Source organism: Coenobita brevimanus, chromosome 59 (assembly GCF_032717465.1).
Source record: "Coenobita brevimanus isolate Jiangsu-jjx chromosome 59, ASM3271746v2, whole genome shotgun sequence".
Lineage (NCBI taxonomy): Eukaryota > Metazoa > Arthropoda > Malacostraca > Decapoda > Coenobitidae > Coenobita > Coenobita brevimanus.
Genome location: NC_137012.1, coordinates 29,451,139 through 29,475,321, shown reverse-complemented (window position 1 = coordinate 29,475,321; position 24,183 = coordinate 29,451,139). Strand labels below are relative to the sequence as shown.

At 42.4% G+C, this 24,183-nt stretch overlaps 2 protein-coding genes across 3 annotated transcripts; both read left to right on the top strand.

Annotated features, from left to right (window-relative positions):
- The first annotated feature begins 740 nt into the window (after nucleotides 1-740).
- LOC145402821 (116 kDa U5 small nuclear ribonucleoprotein component) lies at nucleotides 741-8,713 on the top strand. The gene is made up of 5 exons (XM_080274729.1): nucleotides 741-769; nucleotides 1,454-1,747; nucleotides 2,839-3,026; nucleotides 4,085-4,253; nucleotides 5,122-8,713. Exons 2-5 carry the CDS (start codon nucleotides 1,457-1,459, stop codon nucleotides 7,399-7,401), a joined length of 2,928 nt encoding a protein of 975 aa, XP_080130855.1. The 5' UTR covers nucleotides 741-769; nucleotides 1,454-1,456; the 3' UTR covers nucleotides 7,402-8,713.
- Nucleotides 8,714-10,449: 1,736 nt separating this feature from the next.
- On the top strand, nucleotides 10,450-20,259 carry LOC145402822 (uncharacterized). 2 transcript variants are annotated; one of them, XM_080274730.1, is made up of 7 exons: nucleotides 10,459-10,557; nucleotides 10,882-11,062; nucleotides 12,182-12,339; nucleotides 12,533-12,902; nucleotides 18,688-18,764; nucleotides 19,216-19,373; nucleotides 19,454-20,259. In XM_080274730.1, the coding sequence occupies exons 4-6, from the start codon at nucleotides 12,741-12,743 to the stop codon at nucleotides 19,325-19,327; spliced, it is 351 nt and encodes a 116-aa protein (XP_080130856.1). In that variant the 5' UTR covers nucleotides 10,459-10,557; nucleotides 10,882-11,062; nucleotides 12,182-12,339; nucleotides 12,533-12,740; the 3' UTR covers nucleotides 19,328-19,373; nucleotides 19,454-20,259. The 2 variants fall into 2 exon arrangements, 1 of the variants encoding a protein (XP_080130856.1); XR_013897879.1 differs by lacking the exon at nucleotides 10,882-11,062 and having other exon boundaries at nucleotides 10,450-10,557.
- The last annotated feature ends 3,924 nt before the right edge of the window (nucleotides 20,260-24,183 follow it).

The window sequence follows — 24,183 nt, the reverse complement described above, 5'->3', positions numbered from 1 at the left end:
CAGAGGCAAAACAAGACAGTACGTTAATTGATCCTCATGATGCGCTGCTATGGCTGTGTAAGTGAAAGTAATGTCATATGGGAGTGTACTTGAGGAAGGATGCTGGCGGCTTCTCTGATTTCAGGCCGAGTGTAACCCTACCTTGTCGAGCAACTCGTGTCTAACAGAAATGACTGGGACTTCTATATACGTAATCATTAAAGCTAACTAGTGTATTTATTGCTCATATGGTAAGTGAATTGACCTCCATGCAGTGCAACTGTGCTTGTACGGTTTAAATTAAGTTGTATTACAAGAGAGCAGTTTGTTTCATGGAGTGAGGGTGCAAGCCCAATGTACCGTCAAGCCTTTTTTTTTCTTTTTCGGTAATAAGGTAGTAGGACAGCGCCTTACGTACACCACAGGTAAGAAGCTGGTATTTATTTGCCTAGGTAATGTTTTCAAGGGCAAATGAAAGAAGTGTAATCGAGGAGGAAGGAAATAAAGGCGTCAGAATGGTTTGGCAGCGTGTGCGGAATATAGAAACGAAGCAGAACGTTTGTAGTTAAAAGCATACACTCCATATCCAAATTCTCGTGAGGCTGACAAGGATTTTGTTATCAAGGAATAATATAGTTCTTATGAAATATCGATTCGAAAATCATAGAGTATTCTCCACTAGAACATGAAAGTTTTCATTCTCGGTGTATTGAATCTGAAAATTATGTGTTTGTTTTGTACCGTATTCGTGAAATAAGCGACTGCGTCTGCCGCCTGGTTGGGTTCTAAGGTTGGGTAAATTTTCTTTTTACACAATTCTAAACTTTATTCATCAATCATAACCCCATATTATGATTACTTTTGATTTAATGATTCAGTTATACTGTAATTGTTTAAGAAATTAAGCAAGGGGTATGTAGAACCAACTATTATCTTGTGCTGCCATAGCAGGTATCAGTGTTGTGTCGGCACATTTTGGTCTGTCAGGATGGCCCTACTTTCGTAATACATCCAGTTCACCCTGCTTCACTCGTGAAATTAGTATGATTTTGATTTTGAGGAAGGGTTGCTGAAGTTTCAGTGAGGGAAGTGTTAGCCTGCCATAGCAAATGGTCAGTTTTATCAGGAAAAAGCAGCGGACCAGAAAACACAGCAATAATTACAGGACTGGTCACTGTCCTATAAATATCGTGTACTAGTAGCCGTGTGTGAATTGTTTGACTTGTGAAATGATTTAGTTGACTTCAGTGATGAGTAGCCTAAATAGATGTGTGGCTTGTTTCACAGGCATTTGAAGTACAGTATCTTAAATTGTAATGGTTTTGTACTCCCATTTTTTTTTTTTTTTCGTTATTTAGCTAATTTGTTTGTGGGAAATGGGTTAGGTTGAAGATGCTGATGTTAGCCAGTTAGCTACTTTTTTTGTGAAAGGTAAACTGAGAATGCTGAATTGAAACCCAGTAAACCTGGACAGGCCATGGATGTTGATTTGTATGATGAGTTTGGCAACTACATCGGGCCGGAGCTGGACTCAGATGAAGATGAGGAGGAGGAGGAAGAGGAGGAGGACTACCCCGACCAGGAAGTGAATGCCTATGATGACGACGATGCTGGTGGCGGTGAGGAGGAGGGTGAGGTGGCGTCACAAGCGGTGGTGCTGCATGAGGATAAACAGTACTACCCCAGTGCTGCTGATGTGTACGGCCCTGAAGTGGAGACCATCGTTCAGGAGGAAGATGCACAGCCACTGACACAGCCCATTATACAGGTAAATTAGGCTTAAAGTGTTTTATTGAACTAAAAAAAAAAAAAAAAATGCATCTAGTAGCCTTTTGTGTTCACACACCATAGATTTAAAGTGGGGACACAGTGAACAGTATCGGTATTTGCTTTAGTTTTCATGCATTGTTGTCTTTACAATAGGTGTCTTGGAAGTGTGGCACCTTGTTTGACATATCTCTGAGTATAGTGATTATTAGAAACTTTTAAGCAGAAATGTGAGGCAGTTCTGTAATGAAAATTGAAATATTTTTAAGTAAGATATTTATAACTGCTTGAAATGTTACAAGCATTCTAATTGGAGTCTTCACGAATTCTAGTTCGTGGCCAAGCCCGCTTGGTGTCCATAATGTAGCTTCCGGACAGAAAATTGAAAATGTGGACAACTCGAAATATCCATATATATGTATATATTTCTGACGAACATATTTTTCTCATTTATTTTCTGTATAATGTGATATATATGCAGTATTGTACGATATCTGTAAGTGCTTCTCTGTCCTTGTGTTCGTTGTTGAGTGTGTTCGTCGTGGGATATATTCAGTACGTACTTCATTCATTTTTCTTTAAATCCAGCAGCAGCATTCAGTGAACTCATCCAAGTATTTCATTGTAGCACGTTCCATTACATGGCAGTCATTTCTTAATCATAGTAATACTGTACATTATGTAGTATCTCGCACTTATACCGAAATATTTTTCCCAGCTTTGAACAATAACAAAGCCAGCCCAGTTGACCAACCCCGGGTGTCGTCAGCTCAAAGAAACATGCTGGAAGTTACCATTCCACTCAGTGCGCATGCGCTGAGTGCCCTTTTAACTGTTATGTTTAAAGTATCCGCATGTTATCACAAGTATTGTGCCATTTATCAACAACATTTTATGAATTACATGTGTCAGGAAGATGGTTGGATGTCTTACTGACCTATAGATAATTATAGGTCGATATATAGATATGTATGTTACCGAGTGATTGTGAAATCGTTCATTTCGTGAATTAAAGTTAGTTTAGTTAATTTAGGTTAGGTTGATCTTTGGGTGTGAAATGGTTATGATGATGATGTATATACTTCCTTACAGCCCATCAAAGTCAAGAAGTTCAGCCATGTGGAGAAGGACCTGCCCATCACCAGCTACAACCTAGAGTTTCTGGCTGACCTGATGGACAACCCCAACCTTGTGCGTAACATCTCCTTGGTGGGCCACCTCCACCATGGCAAGAGCACCTTTGTTGACTGTCTTGTGCACCAGACACATCCAGAGTTTAGGCAAGTTCACTTACTTTCATTAACTACTTCAGTCTTGTGGGCTGTTTTGTATTTCATTTTTGCTTCCTGCAGATTATTTTATTCAGCTTAGTAAAGGCACATCCAGAGTTTCATTTAGGCCATGTTTTCTCATACTAACTTGGACACATGGAGTTTTGGTGAAACCCTGTTGTCTCGTATGAACTTGGATGCATCCAGAGTTTTAGATTGACCCTGTTTTCCATTGTATATTACCTTTGATACACTCCATTTCAGTTTAGCCAATATTTCTCCTACTAACTTGGACACAAGTGTTTTGGTTAGGTTAGGCCATGTTTTCTTATATTCATTTGGACACATCCAGAGTTCTGGTTAGGCCATCTATCTATCTATTGCCAGATGCCATAATCCCGTAAGGGGTGGCCATTTGACTTTGAGTAATTTGTTTTACAGGAAGGGGCACTAACCCTCCACCAACCCACTTGTTGACACGTATGGGAGCATGTACAGTTCAGTTATACAGTTACCACCCAGCGTTGTAAATGGTTTCTTGGCATACAGGAAACCATTTGGCATATCACTCAATGTAAAACCATCTGAAAAGGAAAGAAAAGCAATAAGAAAAGACAGGAAAGATGGGAGAAATAGGAAGAGAGGAGGGCAGGCACAGAAAAAGAAAGATAAAGGCTAAGGGAGAAGTAGGCAGCACTACATCTAGTGAGTGGATGATGGTCACCATCACCTAGCACTAAGGTTAGGCCATCTTTTTCCATATTAACTTGGATACATCCAGGAAAAAGATTTGACATACAAGGACAACAATGTCTGCAACCCTCCTTCACACCTGAGGAGCAAGTAGAAAATTTGAACAATGGGGAAAAAAAAAAAAAAAAAAGCTACAGTATATTGGCAGTCTTTCTTCCCATCCCAGGAGCAGGGAGGACATCTATAGGTAATAATGGAACTAAAAAGGCAATTTTTCTGTAATTGTCATGGACTTAGGAGGGAATAAAATTCTATGAAAAAATGTCAGACATAATGGCGACTCACTTTATTGCCAACCCTCCCTCACATCCCAGGTGCAAAGAGGATGTGCCTGTGCGCTACACAGACACACTTTTCACGGAGGGGGAACGTGGACTGAGCATAAAGGCCACACCCATCACGCTGGTCATGCAGGATGTACGCAACAAGAGCTTCCTCCTTAACATCTTTGACACACCTGGACATGTCAACTTCTCAGACGAGGTCAGTTTTTATTGGCCATTAATTTTCTTGGCCTTTAACTTATTTTTTGATGCCTCAGTTACTTGATGCTTATAAGTCTTAGGTCAGAAGATAGCTGAGTGTGAACACAATTAGGGTTATGTCTACAAGGTGGCATGAGGTTTAAATTTGATCCTGTAAACAATTTCTGGGATTTGTGGTAGCTTCCAGTATTTGAATCCCTTTAATCCAGTTGCAGTGAAGGAGTAAATGAAGGCTTTGTCTAACCTCTCTAGTTCAAAAAGGTTTTCCAAAGGTAAATAAAATTGTCAGGAGATAGAAAAATAAAGCAGAATATACATCAATAGATTGAAATGGGTACCGATAAATGTTTGGAGTACAAGAGGATAGCCTTGGAGCCTTGTACATCTGAGGCTTCTGTGGGCCAAGTGGGGTAATGATAGGCTGTTTCCATTTATACTAATTGATGCTACACTTTTTATTTTATATATAACTCTAGTTTCCTGCAGGCATTTTGGGAGTATACTACTGTATGTCCAGAAAGAAAAAAGTTATGCATTGTTGAACTTTACATACAAAATAGTGAAAGTTAGGGTGATGATTGTTATTATTGCCTGGCAAGTGAATGACATTCTTTTTAGCTTATTTGTACTGCTCGTAGACAGTTTTTTAAAACTCAGGAAGACCCTCAAGTGTTCTAGTGTTGGAATTTATTAAGGTTATATCAAACCTTTCATGATCAATGTATATCCTAAGCAGAAAAATATTCCTGGTATATAGCAAAAAGGAAATGAAAAAAACATCCCTGAGCCCAGTGGGTGAAGAAAATAACAGTTAATTCTGTATTCATCCTCTTGGATGATTGTATTGAAACTTAATACTTTCACAGGTGACGGCTGCAATGCGTCTGAGCGATGGTGTTGTGTTGTTTATTGACGCAGCGGAGGGAGTGATGCTTAACACACAGCGCCTTCTCAAACATGCTGCACAGGAGCGTCTTGCCATCACTGTCTGCATAAACAAGGTTGACCGCTTGATCCTGGAGCTCAAACTTCCACCCCAGGATGCCTATTACAAACTGCGTCATATTGTGGAAGAGGTCAACTCTCTCTTACAGCAGTACTCTGATCAAGAAAACCCACAGATAATATCACCTCTACTGGGAAATGTGTGTTTTGCCAGTTCTCAATATTCTCTTTGCTTTACTCTAAAGTCCTTTGCCAAGCTGTATGCTCAACACTATGGCTATGACCTGCCTTTGGAGGACTTTGCAAGGAGACTATGGGGAGACATCTATTTCAACCCAAGGACTAGGAAATTTACCAAGAAGCCCCCAACCTCAACAGCACAGAGGAGCTTTGTTGAGTTTATCCTGGAGCCGCTGTACAAGATCTTCGCCCACATTGTTGGGGATGTTGATACACATTTGGAAGCACTGATGGATGAGCTGGGGATTCACATGAGCAAGGAGGAGCAGCGCATGAATATCAGACCATTGCTTAAACTCTTCATGACTAAATTTATTGGAAACTTTGATGGATTTGTTGACATGTGTGTCCAACACATCCCTTCCCCTCAGGCCCATGGGAAACGCAAAGTTGAGAACACGTACACAGGACCCCAGGACTCAGATCTCGCTATTAGTATGATGATGTGTGACCCAGATGGCCCCCTTGTTGTTCACACCACCAAACAGTACCCAAACGAGGATGCAACGGCTTTCCATGTCTTTGGACGGGTACTGTCAGGAACAATTCATGCAAATCAGGATGTGCGTGTGCTAGGTGAGAAGTACACGCTGATGGACGAAGAAGATTCACGGATTTTAACTGTGGGGAGGCTCTGGGTGTCTGAAGGCAGGTATAATATTGAAGTAAATGCTGTGCCTGCAGGAAACTGGGTGCTGATTGAGGGAATTGATGAGCCTATTGTCAAAACCTCCACCATCACTGACCTACCCCCTAGCAGTGAGCTGCATATATTCCGACCTCTCAAGTTCAACACACAGTCCGTCATCAAAATTGCTGTTGAACCAGTTAATCCATCAGAACTCCCAAAGATGTTAGATGGCTTGCGGAAGGTTAACAAGTCATACCCACTTCTAAGCAACAGAGTAGAGGAGTCTGGAGAGCACATCATCCTTGGAACAGGAGAGTTGTATTTAGATTGTGTCATGCATGATTTACGGAAAATGTACTCTGAGATTGACATCAAGGTGGCTGATCCCGTGGTTAGTTTCTGTGAAACTGTAGTGGACACGTCATCCCTGAAATGTTTTGCCGAGACCCCTAACAAGAGGAATAAGATCACAATGATTGCTGAGCCTCTGGAAAGAGGCTTGGCAGAGGATATTGAAGGCGAGGTAGTGCAAATAAACTGGGACAGGAGACGTCTAGGAGAGTTCTTTCAGACACGGTATGACTGGGATGTGTTGGCTGCCAGATCAATCTGGGCATTTGGCCCTGACCACAGTGGCCCTAATATTCTTGTTGATGATACACTGCCCTCAGAAGTAGATAAAAACCTCTTGTCATCAGTGAGAGATTCCATTGTTCAGGGATTCCAATGGGGCACCAGGGAAGGCCCTCTGTGTGAAGAACCAATTAGAAATTGTAAATTTAAAATCCTTGATGCTGTCATTGCTGAGGAGCCCCTTCACCGAGGAGGAGGGCAGGTCATTCCCACAGCCAGGAGGGTGGCATACTCTGCCTTCCTCATGGCCACACCTCGTCTCATGGAACCATATTATTTCGTAGAGATTCAGGCACCTGCTGACTGCGTTTCATCTGTATATACTGTGTTGACTAAGCGACGAGGACATGTAACACAGGATGCACCTGTTGCAGGCTCACCACTTTACACCATCAAGGCTTTCATACCTGCTATAGATTCCTTTGGCTTTGAAACAGATCTGCGGATGCACACACAGGGCCAGGCCTTCTGTTTAAGTGTATTCCATCACTGGCAGATTGTCCCTGGTGATCCACTGGACAAGAGCATTGTTATCCGGCCCCTCGAACCTCAGCCAGCCACGCATTTAGCACGAGAGTTTATGATCAAGACCCGCAGGAGGAAGGGACTTTCAGAGGATGTATCCATCAACAAATTCTTCGACGATCCTATGTTGTTGGAGTTGGCCAGACAAGATGTCACGCTCAACTATGCTTAAAGTGGTCCTGGTGGTATGCATTTGCACTGCAGTATTATAGCTCACATATATTAGTACTTCATGCATCACCTGTCTATGTTTCATCTGTGATTTCACTCGAGTTAGGCTAATGAAGTTTTGTGTTTTTGCATGTGTGTGCATGCATATATCTGCACATGCATGTTTTGGATATAAGTCTTTTCAAAAGACTTGATAGATGAGTGAATGGATGTAAAACCCATTCCACTATACACTGTTGATAAATTTAACATATGTATGTTTCTTTTACTTCTTGATCACACCCATCCCTTTGAAAGAATGGGAAACTGACTAATGCTATCTATCAAGTATGGTATATATAATACAGTCACTACTCGTTACACGATGGGGTTACGTCAGGTCATACCTTAACGTGTAATGATTTTATCGTAAATTGGGAGATTGAAATACGTTATAAAAGGCAGGTTACGTCAACTCAACTTCCCAAAGTCACCTACCTGAGACTGAAACAAAAATGACAACCCACCTTAATCACTTCCTGTGTCGGTCCAATTCATCTCCAAGACCAAAACAAACACCGTCGCACCAGTACAGGCGGCATTACTCACGTACAGTAAATCGTTTCATCAACACAACAGTCACACTTGCGTAACGTTGGCCTGGTGCTACATGATGTATAGGCCTACTGTAGCACGATGCTTGGCTGAGAGGTGACGATAGCAGGGGGACACACGTGAACGAGTGGAAAAGTCAGAGCTTTAAAGGGGTGGCAGGACTACAAATGAACCAAAATAATGCTCTGCACGCTGGGGCCGCCATCTTGCCTGAGACAAGCAACGGTCGCCTTGCGTGTGCCTGGCACTTCGTACAAAATTTCCCGAGGGCAAATCGTTATAGCGGGAAATTCATCGCAAATCGGATTTTGGGGTGGAAGTTTTCTGTTATTGTTGTAGCGAATTATCGTATACCGAATCAACGTATAACGAGTAGTGGCTGTAGCTTATATAGATATATACAGTAAATACAAACGAGAAACTGTTGTACTGTGTTGTACTTCATGAAAATGGATCAAGTGATGCAGCTTTAGTATTATCCCCGTATAACATCTAATTAGGGAAGGTGTAGTACATTACTGTTTAAGCAGCAAATTCCTCAGCTGCGGAGAATAACTAAACTGGCTTAGCTGCTATTGTACCTTATCTTAGGTAAACCAAATACTTCAGTCACCATTCTATTTTCATGTGCAGTTTACAGCCCCATATTTGTACAGAAGAGTATTTTTCTGAACAGTTATGTACAAGAATCATGTTATTAAATTATGTTGCTGCTGATATATCAGTCTAGTTTCTTTGTATATGCCAAAATATGTATAGTTTATAAATAATGAGAACATCAGTATGCAGTGTGAGTCAAATGTAAAGATTATGTCAACTATAGATTCAAACCTCTCATATATCTGATGTTTTTAACCCCGGGTGTCATCATCAGTGAGATACAGTACAGTTGTGTTTACAAATGTAAAGCAGAAAAAGAAGTGTGTGGTAATCATAGGGGCATTTGTCTTCTTAGTGTAATGGGAAAAATATACGGTAGGATACTTATTGACAGAGTTAGGGAAATAACAGAGGAATTAGTTGGAGAAGAATAGGGAGGCTTTAGGAAGGGAAGAGGTTGTGTAGATCAGATATTCATTCTTAGATCTTTAGTGTAAAAGTGTCTAGAGAAGGGAAAGAAGTTGTATGCGGCCTTCATGGATTTGGAGAAAGCATATGACAGGGTGGATAGACAAGGATTGTGGAAAGTATTAAGAATATATGGAGTAGATGGGAAGTTGTTGAATGCTGTGAAGAGTATGTATGAGAGTGCTAAGGCTGCAGTGCGTGTGGATAGTTTTTCTATTTGAAGGCTGGGTTAAAACAGGGATGTGTCATGTCTCCATGGTTGTTCAATCTGTATATGGATGGGATTATAAAAGAGATACAAGGTAGGGCAGTGGATGTTGGAGTGGCCCTAAAGAGAGAGGGCAGTGTTTGGAAACTCCCTGTACTGTTGTTTGCAGATGACACTGTGTTGTTAAGTGAAGACTAAGGGGAGCTGCAAGGCCTGGTAGATGAGTTTGGGAGAGTCTCTAAGAAACGGAATCTAAAGGTGAATGTAGGGAAGAGTAAAGTTATGGTCTTCGAGAGAGAGGACGTCAGTGAATGTACAGTGAGGTTAGATGATGAAGAAATGGAAAATTTGGGTACGTTTAAGTACTTGGATTGTGTGATTAGTAAGGATGGAAGTTTGTAGGGTGAAGTGCTTGAATGGGTACAACAAGGAAGAAAGGTTGCCCCTTGAAGGCAGTGATAAGAAACAGGAAAGTGAGCATGGAAGTGAAAAAGTTATTACATGACAGTATTGTGATACCAACTCTGACGTATGGAATTTAAGCTTGGACGTTGTTGGAAGGACACAAGTCAAGAGTGAGAGCAGTGGAAATGAGAATTGAGAGGAGCCTGTGGAGTCACATGGAGAGACAGACTGACAAATGAGGATATGAAGGAGCGTTTTGGTGTGGGTGGATGTGATAGGAAGCATTAGGAGAAACACACTGAGGTGGTTTGGCCATGTGGAGAGGATGGAGAGTGAGAGACTGACGAGGAGAGTGTATGTGAGTGAGGGGGAGAGAGGGAGGGGAAGGCCGAGGATGAGATGGAGGGATGGAGTGGAGAGGTATATGAGAGAGGGGGGTGTGAATTGGGAGCAGGGCAGTGAAATGGCGGGGGACAGGGTGACATGGAGGTGATTTGTTTGTGGCCACGCCGTATAAGGGATTGAGGCGTCTGGCGATAGATAGATAGATAGATCAAAGCGGGTAAACAAGGATCTAACTCCGCAGAGATAAAGTGGAAACATTTCGTAATCGGCTTAGCCTTTTATTGTAAAAACAAATTCCAACATTAGTTTTGAAGATTTTGTGCGTATTCAGACAACTTTTAAGAAGAACTGGAGGATTAGAGAAGAGATTCCGATCCTTTCTTAAACCCAAGCATGATCGTCTTTTCAGAGGAAGTATAGATACATAAAATAAACAATACGGGCGTCAAGTGCTGCAATGCCTGTGAATTTCACGTAGATACACGCTGGATGGTTGCCTTTTCGTACTATGGAAGTCGCAGACACTGTTACATTAAGGTAAGTCATGTACTGTACTGTGATTATGTGACTCAGAGAATGGCTGGAAGTAAACTGTATCCCCCAATTCCGAGTCTGTTGGGGGGCCTCGTAGACCGGTATCAGTATATTATACAGTAGTTAGAGATGAACGAATTTATGTATTTATTATGAGAGAAATCTTGCTTTGGTAAGATGAGTAAAATTAGGCATCAGACAAATGTGGCGTAAGATATGGATACCCTTTGAGGGCCAAATGCTGGTGAGAAGTAGAAATACAAGGTTATACAACAATATTCTCTTAGTTTTTCACAAAGACTTAATTCCGTTTTTCCGTTTTGGCAGGATGTCCTGAGTAAGTGCCAATTCAAAAGCCACACCTCAGTGAACCAGCGATGACACACAAAGACCTCTGGCTGATACTGTACTACCATTCACCAAGATGGGCCTTGCAATGTAGTGAAGGATTTTATTATCACCTCTTTAAGGCTTGGCAGTGGCTGTACATTTCTTCTTGCTGAGATGGGTAAGGAGTTTCTTTTTCTGCTCTTTTTTTGCTATTTTTCTTTTGTATGCTATATACTGTAGTGCTGTTGCCCCCCATAACTTCATGACCCCATTACTGTAGAATTTTAAGTCCCCAAAGAATACTGTAGTTTCATACTTTTAGGCAGAAACAATTTTGTGGATGAAAGAAGGATTTTTATATTTTTTTGTGGTTCATTTGATTTTGACTCATTTTTCTCAGAATTGCTTCATTTCCCTATTTTTCCTGTCTCCTACATCCCTGTGTTGAATGTGGGAACCCATGCAGAGAAAAGGAGCATTTTCATGAATTGCATAACAAATCAGGAAACCCATATATTATCCAAACCTAACCACATCTCACTTAACCTGACTGGGTGCCATTGCTTCTAAGACCCCCAAAGCTTTAATTGAAGCCAATCTAACCCTTTTCGGAATGCTTGGGGGGGAAAAAAAAAATGAGACTGAAGTTGGCAATTTGAAGCATTAATCTAACTTCATCGAACTAAGGAAATGGTAAAGGAAGAGGTTGTTGCTATTGATGAGAGGAACCCATAGAAAACATAAAACTGTATACCCTGTGTTTGGCAGTTACCATAAGAAATATATACAGCATCCCCACATTATACAGTCACTATAGTGTATAGTCATTTGCTTATGAGAGCAATATGAATGTAACTTTTTTTTTTTTTCTTATACAGTCACTGTGATGCCTTATTTTTCATTACCAGTTTGTGATCTTTTTCTTACATGATTACAACACAAAATTCATTAAACTATTGGTTTTTAAAATGCATTGCATTCGTAAAATCAGGGTGTGCTGTACCCAACAAAGCATCACAGGATTAGCAGGCAGAAATGCAGATGAATATCAAGTAATGAAAGTAGTAGAGCTAAAATCAAGAAATAGTGTGCACCAAAATGTGTGCTGAGTGAACTGTGGTATTCTTGCCAGCAAACTAGGAGAGTTCCCCATCTAACCAAATCTCTCCCAGAAAATAGTACCATAATGTTTAAGTTTTACATTTTATTTTACTTTTTGTACTTGCACAATATATGAACCACTTCTCAAGATGTATGGGCACATGGCACGTTTTCCTAAGACTGATCCTTTTCACAGGTTGATATCTTAAAGCATCAACCTGGGAAGGAGGGCACCAAGAAGGCTGCAAATCTTGGCTGAACACTGTCAGTCATTTTTGTCAGGAGGTACTGAATGTGGGAAGAGTTGTGGCGGTGACACTTGCATGAGGGAACCTTTGTGGATGGAGTGAGAAGGTGAGTAAAGTGTACACCCCACATTATTTACCCTGAGTGATTGAGTGGAAACTGCAAGGCTTGATGAGCGAAAATACTGATGGTAATGACTATATTTTCCTTTTTTCTGGATCATAACTACTCCATGTATAATAATGAGAATAGATTTGAAGATGATGATGATGGTGATACTGATGATGATTTTTGTCGGCAGATGGAGGAGTGTATCCCAAATCTCGTCTTGCCGTCTTGTTCTGACTTCAAGATTCACTGGGATATGATGGAACATGCAGACATCCAATATATCAGAGTGGAAGAAGATAGGAAAAACCTTTATTCTGCAGTGGACTGACTTGGGCTGCTGCTGTTGAAGATGGACGGAATTGCAAGAAATCTATTAGCACTAAACTCACTGGGATTTGATGGAACATGCTGACATCCAGTACATCATTGGAACAAGATGGGAGAAACCTTTATTCTGCAATGGACTAACATGGGCTGCTACTGCTGCTGATGGATGGAATTACAAGAAATTATCAGCACCAAAACCATCAGCGTCCATGCATGTTGCAGTGATGTTAAAGGTAAACCAGATTTCTTTTTCATATGCTGTGTTGATGCGGGCCTGGTCAGTCAGCCACACCTCAAGAATTGTTATACACAAGGTACCGTATGTCACTAGCAAGGGCCCATATGGTAATTCAGTTTAGCTTTAACACCTTAAGAACTTTCAGGCATAAGGTTCTTCACTAGTTTAGCAAAGGCCCTTGAGATCCCATATGTCTAGTGTTTCTGTATATTTTAGAATTAAGGTCACATTTCTTGGTGGTAAAGGAGTTTTTGTAGCATCTCTTTTTTAGTGATTTACTGTTTGCATACTACATGGTAACAGTTTTCATGTATGCTGTTTATAACAATACTGTATCAGCATAGTCTGCATCAGTATCATCAGTATCACCCATACCTCTTTTCCTACTCTTGGATTGGGGGTGAGTTAGGGTATAAAGAGTAAGAAAAAAAAATAAAAAGGAAAGGAAAAGAAAATAACTAAGTCTGTCCAGTTGAATGGGCCACGCTCACAATCCAAGCCCTTGACTTCAGTAACATCAGTTAACATAGTAGTATTTGCAACCTCCAACTCAATTGAATATGAACCCTTCCTCTGCAGTCTACCATCCTCCTTTTGGGGATAAGGAGGAAATTGAGGAATGTTTGTTTAAGCAGGCAGGGGAGCCACCAGGGTTTTTCATTGCATATAAGAGGATATTGAGATCCAATCTAATCTAATATAAAAATGACACCTTGTGTCCACCTAAAGAATTCCTGTATTGAGGTTGGCCATGGTACAGCTGATAGTGTACTGGAAGCTAAACCAAGAGCCTTTTCCAGCAGATTACTTCCCAGCAATTGCCGGAATCTGTTGGGGGGAAAAACAGAAACTGGAGATATGTAAATCGATTTGTAACAATCTGAGATTCTCTGCTTGGATTCTAGCTCTTGTGTACAGTCGCTTGGGTAAAAGATCTTATAATATGCAGGATAAATAACCAAGGAAGAGGTCTTACGAAATCTCCAAAGGCACCTAGAATGTGACCCTGAGTAACATAGGTGTTAGGGTCATATTAAAACTGAGTGTGTGAAAGTGTGGACAAGCTCATAGGGTTTGACAGTCACTTAGAGTGAGACAATGATTGAACGTCTGACCATTCTGTATTGTTGCTGTCTACGCCTTAATGTTGTGTCCAGGCTGATGACATCTGACAGTTACGGGCGTCCCTTAAGCGTGATAATACAACGTGTCTGACCTTTCTGTATCATTGCTGACTGCAATCTGTAAGGTGGAATGCAGGATGATCACATCTAGCAACTAGAAAGAATTCAGAAAGTGCATATCTTTGCCAGTGTCATTGTAATTCATGGTTTGTCATATAGACCAACCTCCATGCAACCTGATGGGGTGAGGTATTTAATTCAACGGTCGTAATCTGCCCTGTTAAACTGTCAGAAGTAGGCATACCTCCACTGACGCCAGTAAAATTATTATTTACCCTTGCTTCTGGATCCACCTCAAAATCTAAGCAACTTCCTGACCCAGTGCCAACATATCCACGAGATTTTTTTGAAATCTGATAATAGCTTTTTGAGATAACATTGTTATGTCCACAAACAGGCAGACGGACAGAATTGAATGAATACCTAGTCTTCTCGAACTTTGTTAGCAGAAGAAACTGCAGGTGTTCCATAAGTGACCATGAGAAATTAGGGACCTACACCATCGTACACTCAGTTTTAGAGCGGTCAGTCCAGATTTTGACAGTAAAGTAAAATGCCAGATTCCTAGTTATTAGCTTTTTGTTTTCATTGAGCTAGGGGAAAAAAAACACACTTGAAAAACTTTACAAGATGATTAAAAGAAGTTTTTGATTATATGGACTCACCCCCAATGTATCTGATGCAGAGTAACTCACCTTACCCTACCTTTCTTTGTCTGACCTTGGCTTCCTTACCCTACCCTACCCTACCATACCATACCTTACCTTACCTTACCTTACCTTACCTTACTTTACTTTACCTTATCTTACCATACTTGACCCTACCTTACCTGACCCAGCCTAACCATACCCTGTCCTTCCTTACTGTACCTGACTAGATCTTACCCTACCCGGGACCTCACCTTACCTTATGTAACTGTATTATACTCTACCCTGCCTAACATACCCTACCCTATCTACTGTAACCTTCACTAACATATCTTACCCCATCCAACCTTGCCTTACCCTGCCTTGCCCTACTGTACCGTACCCTACCTTATCCGTCTTACCTTACCTTATCATTATCATACCCTACCTTGCGCAACATACCTTACCCTTCCCTACCCTACCCTACGCTACCCTACCCTACCCTACCCTTCCATACCCTGCACTATCCTACCCTACTCAGAGCTCATGTAATTGATAACACTCTGGATCATCCTGTTTTATGAGTTTTTCAGGAGATTTAGTGAAGCAGAAGTTTGGCCAGAATTTTTGGAGGTTAGATAGATATTATTTGACCAGAATTTTTAGAAGTTAGATTTCATATGACGAGAATTTTTAGAGGTTAGATAGATATTGACTAGAACTTTTAGAGGTTAGATAGATTTCATTTGATTAATTTTAGGGTTTAGATTTCATTGTTTTATATTGTCTGTGTCTCTTTATTATATGTATTTGTGCACATCTTATTTATATTTGTGTGTATTATGAGGTCACATGGGATTAACTGCATACTTGCATGTCATCAGTGTGCTATTAACAAGTAAAATCAAGGTATACACATTCACACTTTAAACTGTGGAACCGGAGTTTGTATGAGTGAGCAAGCTTGCTAACATCGTTCTTTTAGCTAGAAGACTTGTGCCATCCCACTTACCTCGTATTATTACAGACTTTGAAATTTCGCGGAACACCATCATACTTGCATAATATTAATGCAACTTGGAAATTTTTAAGAAACCACCATTCCACCTGCTTGTTATTAATGCACACTTTGAAATTTTGAAGAAAACTACTTAGTGTTACCCATAATTTTTCAGGAAGTTTTCAGACACTGTGTGTAGATGTGCAGTAGCTTAATAATTTGAGACATCATAGTTTGGTGCTCAGTTTGGCATATATTGGGTGTTTTACAGCAGTAGTGTGACACACATTGAGAAAACTGAGTTTATTAACACGTATTGCTTTTTCATAAGCTTTCCATAAGTGTGCATATATCCATTGTACCTTGATAGTTTCAGAGATAGCACAGTTTTGGTGGTTTGGTTTCTTTTTTCAGCCACATGGTGGCAAATTTTGAGAAAAGTGACGTGTAACACCTGTTACCTCTTAAGCTTTCCGTTGATTTGCATAGATCCATTTATGCTTTTATAGTTTTCCAGGTAGCAATTTAGTTTCTGTGCTCTGTCACCCAACTTTATGTCTGATAGTGGTCTTGGTGGCTTGCTTTGCTCATTCACTCAAACAGTTATATTGCTAAAGAAAATATGCTAAGAAATCTCCACCTGCCACCAGATTATGATCTTTTGTATGCAGTCAGTTCCATGTGGCCATGTGTCTTTCCATACTGGGAGTTCTCACAGAATGACTTGTGATAACTTTTCTCGTAACTATACTCATTTCAAATTAAGTTGGCCTAAAATTGCCTTTCCTCTATCATTGATGCTGGGTTTTAACATCAGAATAACACTAGAATATGGTTCTAGTGATGTGAAAAGGATGTAGAGCCCCCTCCCCTTTTTCTTTTTTTCTCCCACAGAGCTGTAACTATAGGTTAACACTAAACTCTGGTATCAAGAAATATGCATCCACACCGCAAATGTGGGACATGCCTGAGTGTGCAGGGTTGTATTTTGGGCCTTTTGAGGCTACATTTAACTTATAGAAAATTAATGATACCACTGGAAGGCAATACTTATGACATCAGAGTATGATGTCCCATGATTGGTGTAATAGCTGAGATAAAAATAAACTTTCATTGCTCTGTTCTTGCCAAGTGAAAATGATTTGACCATTTTTTGGTTGTATTTGGCTCTTTTGAAGTAAAAGTTTGGTACCAATAGAAAACATTTGTTATGACATTGTTATGACAGTTTCAAAATGGTACAACCTATCATGATTGGTTCCATAGCAGAGAAGAAAAGGAAATTTTGGTGGTTCTCAAGCAGGAAAATTTTACAAGCATTATGGGACATGAATTTTACACATTTCAGCCTCAGTACTGTATAGTGTTCTCACTCACTCTGTTCATGCAAAAAGTTAGTTACAAAATGATGTGGAAAGAATGTACAGCCATAGTGCTGTATTATCTTTTTCCACACTAAACTACATGAAATAAGTTGCGAAATGACAAAAATCTAGGCCAAGTTAAGGTGAAAGAAATATATTATGTTTTTGCCAGAAGAACAAGTGAGAGCCTGTGCCCTCTATTCCTTGTCCTTCTAGCAAAAACTCAATAATAGTTACGATTGTAAATTTATCGTGTTTGTGAATCAACACATATTTACGGCCTCTCACGTCATACAGGGCGGTCCATGTATTACACATCTTAGTTGTGGGGATGGCTAAGTGATCTGTATCATTTTCTCCTCCCATAACCCTTTTCATAATTAGTGTTATAATATCTGTTTGTTCCTGTCCATTGACTGCATAATCCTTATTATGCTTAGTGTAATAATATCTGTTTTTCCATATTCATTACTTGTATAACCCCATTTGAGTGTTAAAGTAATTGCTTTGTAATATCCGTTGATTTCATGGTTGATTATTAATTTTGTGCAGCAGCGAAATCGTCTTTGCTCCTCTCGTTACCAGACTCCTGTCCCCATAAGATTAGATGAGTGTAATACATGGACCACCCTGTATTAATTACAAGCCAGCATTAATTTGGTTAATCTGAAAATAGTTATTTTATGGGCAACATTTTCCTTTCGTTTCAGTGTTTTGTATATATATTTTTTTACAAGTAATTTTTTCAGTAAAAAAAGGTAATTTGTAAGCCAGAGCTATCATTGCTGTTATGAATGTCCCTCGAATTATTCGTAAAGTAATTAATTGATGCCCCACTCTTGTATCATTGATATCTAAGCATCAGAAAATATTACTAAAATTTTACTAAGTCCAAAAATTTGCTTTTGGTAAAATTGATGAGCAGCTTTCAAATCCAAGATTGCAACAGTTCTTTGTTATTGGTATCTAAGCATCTCAAAAAATTTTCTAAGTCGAAAAATACAGAGTCGAAAAGTTCACCCAGTAATATTTGTTGGCATCTGAAAATTTTACTAAGTCGAAAAATTCACTGATAATACTAGTACTGTAATTGGCATCTCAAATACTAAGTCCAAAAAGTCTCTCAAAAATGCTGGTTGGCATCCCAAAATTTTACAAAGTCGAAAAATTTGCCCATAAAAATACTAGCTGGCAACTGTCATTTCCAAGATGGCCATCCATGTGTGTTGATGCTGTGAGCCTGGTTTGTACAGTTGCATGCAAGAATACTGCTCCACTTTTTTAATCCATGAATTTTGAAACTTGTACATAATGTTCAGACAGGTTCGTTATGCTTGAAGGTAGTAGCCTCACTGGGTTTCGGAAGTCATTGCTCACTTCCTTGATAAATAGCATTCATGAAGTGGATCAGTATTTATGTCTGCAACTGTACAGACACTCCCACTTGCCGAGTTTTCCTCTGTGTATCCTCTCCAAAACTCCCCCACTCCTTTGCCCTTCCTCTCTAGCCTTGCTGCTACTTTTTGTGGTGAGGGAGGAAGGGTAAAGGGGTGGGTTATTTTTGAAGGGTACCTATCATTTTATTAACACCTTTCTTTTCTTTCAGGTCGTCTCTGGACACTCTTCAGATTACAAAAGGCTTGACGTGAAACCTGGTTCCATTAATCTTCGCAATCGACTTAGGTACATTTTTTTGGGTCATTTTTGGCAAATTTTAGGGCCATTTTGGACCATTTTTGGTCAAAAATTGGAACCATTTTTTTTATTTTCTGCTATTTTTTCCTTTTATTTCCTATTTTTTAAATATTTTTCTTATTTTTTCTATATTTAATTTTTTTTTCATATTTTTGGGTTTTGGTTTATAAATTTTCGTCAAATAAAAATATTTTAAGTTTTTTCTATGATAGTTTTGAAATATTTTTTTTTTTTTTTTAAATAATAGTCTTTAAGTAGTCTGGTATTCAATATGTTAAGTTGATGAAAGGACATGTCATTTCAGTTGGAGATTTTAGGTTCAACTGAAGATCAACTAAAATGAAAGTTAAGAAAACAAGACAGTAAATTTCAATTGTATATTGCATATTAAAAGATATACATTAAAAAAAAAATACACAAGCAGAAACATCTGATGCAGGCAGACGAGAGTCCTTCATCACTCGGCGCTGGTCTTGACCAGAGTTTCTCGCCATCACTTAGCAGGGGACCACAGCGAAAGTTCTTCATCACTCGGCAGGGGGCCAACATGACCAGAGGTCTTCGCCGTCACTCTGCAGGGGACCAACACGACCAGAGGTCTTCGCCGTCACTCGGCAGGGGTCCAACACAACCAGAGGTCTTCGCCGTCACTCGGCAGGGGTCCAACACGACCAGAGGTCTTCGCCATCACTCAGCAGGGGGCACAGTTCATCTTTCACCAGAGGGCACAACCAACAACCAGAATCCTCAGCAGTCCTCAAGAAGAAAAGCCCAGGTTGTTTGCTAGGATAGTGTCAGCAGCAGGTACACACCTATGGAGCAGAAACATAGTAGTATAAATCCTAATTGGCTTTTAATATATGAATCACTATTGAACATTATAGCAAATAAACCTTTTAAGTGGAAGAATACTGTACTCGCCAACAGTTCCCCACAAAACTTAAAGGGACAACCACCAGAATCCTCAGGCATCACTCGGCAGGGGCACCACCACCACACTAATCCTTCAGCAGCACTTTGCAGGGGCATGACCACCACCACAGTCCTTCAGCAGCACTGAGGGGCAAAACCACCACCACTGAAGCCCTTCAGTGGCACTTTGCAGGGGCATAATCACCACCACCAGAGTCCTCAGGCATCATTCAGCAGGCGTACAACCACCACCCGAGTCCTCAGGAATCATTCAGCAGGGGTATGACCACCACCAGAGTCCTCAGGCATCATTCAGCAGGGGTATGACCACCACCAGAGTCCTCAGGCATCATTCAGCAGGGGTATGACCACCACAATCCTCTGGCATCGCTTAGGAGGGGCAGGACCAGCTAATCACTCCTTGAGGTTTCAGCGACCAGAGTTCTCCAGTAGGGACATGACTAGAGTTCATTATTGCTCAGCAGGGGAGAGGCCAGAGTTCGCCAGGATGGCAGGGTCAGCGGCAGGCACGCACAACACCTGCGGAGTATAGGTGTTCTAATTCAGATCTGTCGGCCTTTTATACAAATAAATATCATTTATAAACAACTTTTAATTAAAAATCAGCATTATAAACAAGAAATTTAAACCTCACAAGGATAAGAGCACTCACCGTTAGTTCTCAACAGCACTTGGCAGAGGCACAACCACTTCGCAGGGGTACGAGCAGATTCTTTTCCACAACAGGGTTAGCAGTAGGCACAAAAACCAATGGAGTTTCTATGTAGTTCAGATCCATGCAGGGCACGTCCTTCTGCACCATTTGGCAGGGTAAAGACCAGAGTAGTATGCCAGGACAGCAGGGTCAGCAGCCAGCACATGAAACCTATGGGGAAGAAGCTTAGTTAGTCTATGCTATCTTGTTATACTGTTTAAACAGCTTTAACACTATCAAACCTCATCTGGTGCTATGCTAGTAAACCTAACAAAGTCTTAATATATCAGTAGTTCAGACTATGGTGGTTGACACAAGACATTTCTGCATGCCACAGTAGGTCTTAATACAGGTAAATAAGTGAAGAAAGTCTGCTGTGAAGCCTCCATAACATACCGATTTAAAACTTAATGAAATTTACTGTTAATATTTCACAAGTCAGCATAAAAAGGATGCCAAGACTACAACTACTAGAGCTCTTGTGACTGTTAGCTTCTCTAACTTTGTCATCTTTCCATCTTGACTTCAGAGTTTTAACAATAAATTAACGCTGATATATGGTCCTTGTCATGAAGAAAAGCTGTGGAAAGAAGAGAAATATGGCATTGTCTTTTACTGCTTTCAACCTACATTAAATAACTGCAGAAAGACCAAAATCTTGGCCAAGTTAGTGTAAACGAGGTACAGACCTTGGGAGCAGAGGGTTCTTGGCTATCACACCTCGGGAGGGGGATGGGTTATGGGCTTCACCATGGGGGGGGGCCAAGGGCTGTGGGCCATCACACTGGGGGGGAGGGTGGAGGCTATGCTATGGGCCATCACACTGGGGGGGAGGGTGGAGGCTATGCTATGGGCCATCACACTGGGGGGGGAGGGGGGAGGCTATGCTATGGGCCATCACACTGGGGGGGGGGGTGGAGGCTATGCTATGGGCCATCACACGGGGGGGGAGGGTGGAGGATATGCTATGGCCCATCACACTGGGGGGTGGAGGCTATGCTATGGGCCATCACACTGGGGGGGGTGGAGGCTATACTATGGGCCATCACACTGGGGGGGGTGGAGGCTATGCTATGGGCCATCACACTGGGGGGGGGTGGAGGCTATGCTATGGGCCATCACACTGGGGGGGGGTGGAGGCTATGCTATGGGCCATCACACTGGGGGGGGGTGGAGGCTATGCTATGGGCCATCACACTGGGGGGGGGTGGAGGCTATGCTATGGGCCATCACACTGGGGGGGGTGGAGGCTATGCTATGGGCCATCACACTGGGGGGGGGTGGAGGCTATACTATGGGCCATCACACTGGGGGGGGGTGGAGGCTATGCTATGGGCCATCACACTGGGGGGGTGGAGGCTATGCTATGGGCCATCACACTGGGAGGGGGGTGGAGGCTATGCTATGGGCCATCACACTGGGAGGGGGGTGGAGGCTATGCTATGGGCCATCACACTGGGGGGGGGTGTAGGCTATGCTATGGGCCATCACACTGGGGGGGGGGGGAGGCTATGCTATGGGCCATCACACGTGGGGGGGTGGAGGCTATGCTATGGGCCATCACACTGGGGGGGTGGAGGCTATGCTATGGGCCATCACACTGGGGGGGGGGTGAAGGCTATGCTATGGGCCATCACACTGGGGGGGGTGGAGGCTATGCTATGGGCCATCACACCGCGGGGGGGTGGGTGGAGGCTATGCTATGGGCCATCACACCGCGGGGGGGTGGGTGGAGGCTATGCTATGGGCTATCACACCGCGGGGGGGGGGGGGCGGGGCTATGCTATGGGCTATCACACCGCGGGGGGGGTGTGGGGCTATGGGCTATCACACCGCGGGGGGGGTGTGGGGCTATGGGCTATCACACCGCGGGGGGGGTGTGGGGCTATGGGCTATCACACCGCGGGGGGGGTGTGGGGCTATGGGCTATCACACCGCGGGGGGGTGGGGGCTACGGGCTATCACACCGCGATGGGGTGGGGGCTACGGGCTATCACACCGCGATGGGGTGGGGGCTACGGGCTATCACACCGCGATGGGGTGGGGGCGACGGGCTATCACACCGCGATGGGGGGGGGGCTACGGGCTATCACACCGCGGGGGGGTGGGGCTACGGGCTATCACACCGCGATGGGGTGGGGGCTACGGGCTATCACACCGCGATGGGGTGGGGGCTACGGGCTATCACACCGCGATGGGGTGGGGGCTACGGGCTATCACACCGCGATGGGGTGGGGGCTACGGGCTATCACACCGCGATGGGGTGGGGCTACGGGCTATCACACCGCGATGGGGTGGGGGCTACTGGCTATCAACCACAGGGCTGTGGACTATCAACTACCGTGGGACTATCACCGTCGCGCGGGCTGTCAACGGGGACTATCACCGTCGCGCGGGCTGTCAACGGGGACTATCACCGTCGCGCGGGCTGTCAACGGGGACTATCACCGTCGCGCGGGCTGTCAACGGGGACTATCCGCCAGGGGGCTATCAACGGGGACTATCACTATGGGGACTACAGGGACTACCACGCCAGGCTGTAAGTAACGATATCGGTAATAAAGCTTACATAAACTACCTGCATTTTCACCAAGGGGAACTGGGCCACTCCCATTTACAGAATCGTACTTGTAGAAATCCTCTTGCCTTTGCTACGAATGAGTCTACTTGCTTCCTAGTCAAATCAAACCTCCAGTGTCATACGTGCTATCAAATGCACACAAAAGTAACGCTTAAATACCTAAAAAACTGGGACATCCAGTAAAAAAGCAAAACACCACAACATACCATGAGGAGGCGTAGCCTTCGTGTGGTAGCCCCTGCGGTAGTCCCAAGGATCCGGCCAACATCTGAAATAAAACTAATATCCTCCTTAGATGACCTTGGCCTCATCATCTCTGAATCGTCACGTCACCACCACCTTTACCCAGACAGGCAACTGTATCGGCAAAGATCGTTTATTGTGGTCGACTCTGCATCGATATCCAAGGAGCGGAGGTCGTATGTTCAGGTCTCGTAAGGAAAATGAATCGTCAATGCAGAGGAACTACGAAGGCACCATCTCCCACCTGTAGGCTATCATCTGCTTCGGTATCTAAACACTAGAGGTCGTATGTCGCATCCTAAGTCCAATATGCAAAGTAAGTCGCTAATGAGGATTTGATTTGATTAATTTATTACGCCCGAAGGCGACAAACCTATTACAGTGCCATGCTACCATATGTGAGGTGAGTACAGGGGCCCGTGCCACGCAGGACACGCTGTCTATAACAAATTAACGCCCACCAAAGTGTGGATGACGCATAAGAATACCATCTAGGTTATCATCTTCCAACAAATGTTGACAAGTGTCCACTAATGTGAGCACGTGTGGACACATGCATATAATGGCCATATTAAAATGACACAATATACAACAGTAAGGACAGACATGCAACAGGAAAAATATATAATCAACGGAAAGATGCTTGAAAGCTTTGATATTTACAAGTAACACACAGAAAATTATCATGGTTTAATATGCAGCTTTAGTTGGTGGTCCTGTGAGAAGTTTCATAATGTGATGTTATAACTTTTGAGGATATCGTGCCAGCGTCACCAGCAGAGGCTCCCACTTACGCCAGCCAAATTTTTCCGCGCTTTAAAATAGCTTTCACTATTTTCATATACAAGACGACTTGAACCTACGTAGGCAATGGCAGAAGTGATAGTCCGTTGTGCTATATAGTTAAAGATGCCCGGAGAACTCCTTACTAAGATATATAGGCTGGATTTCGCAAG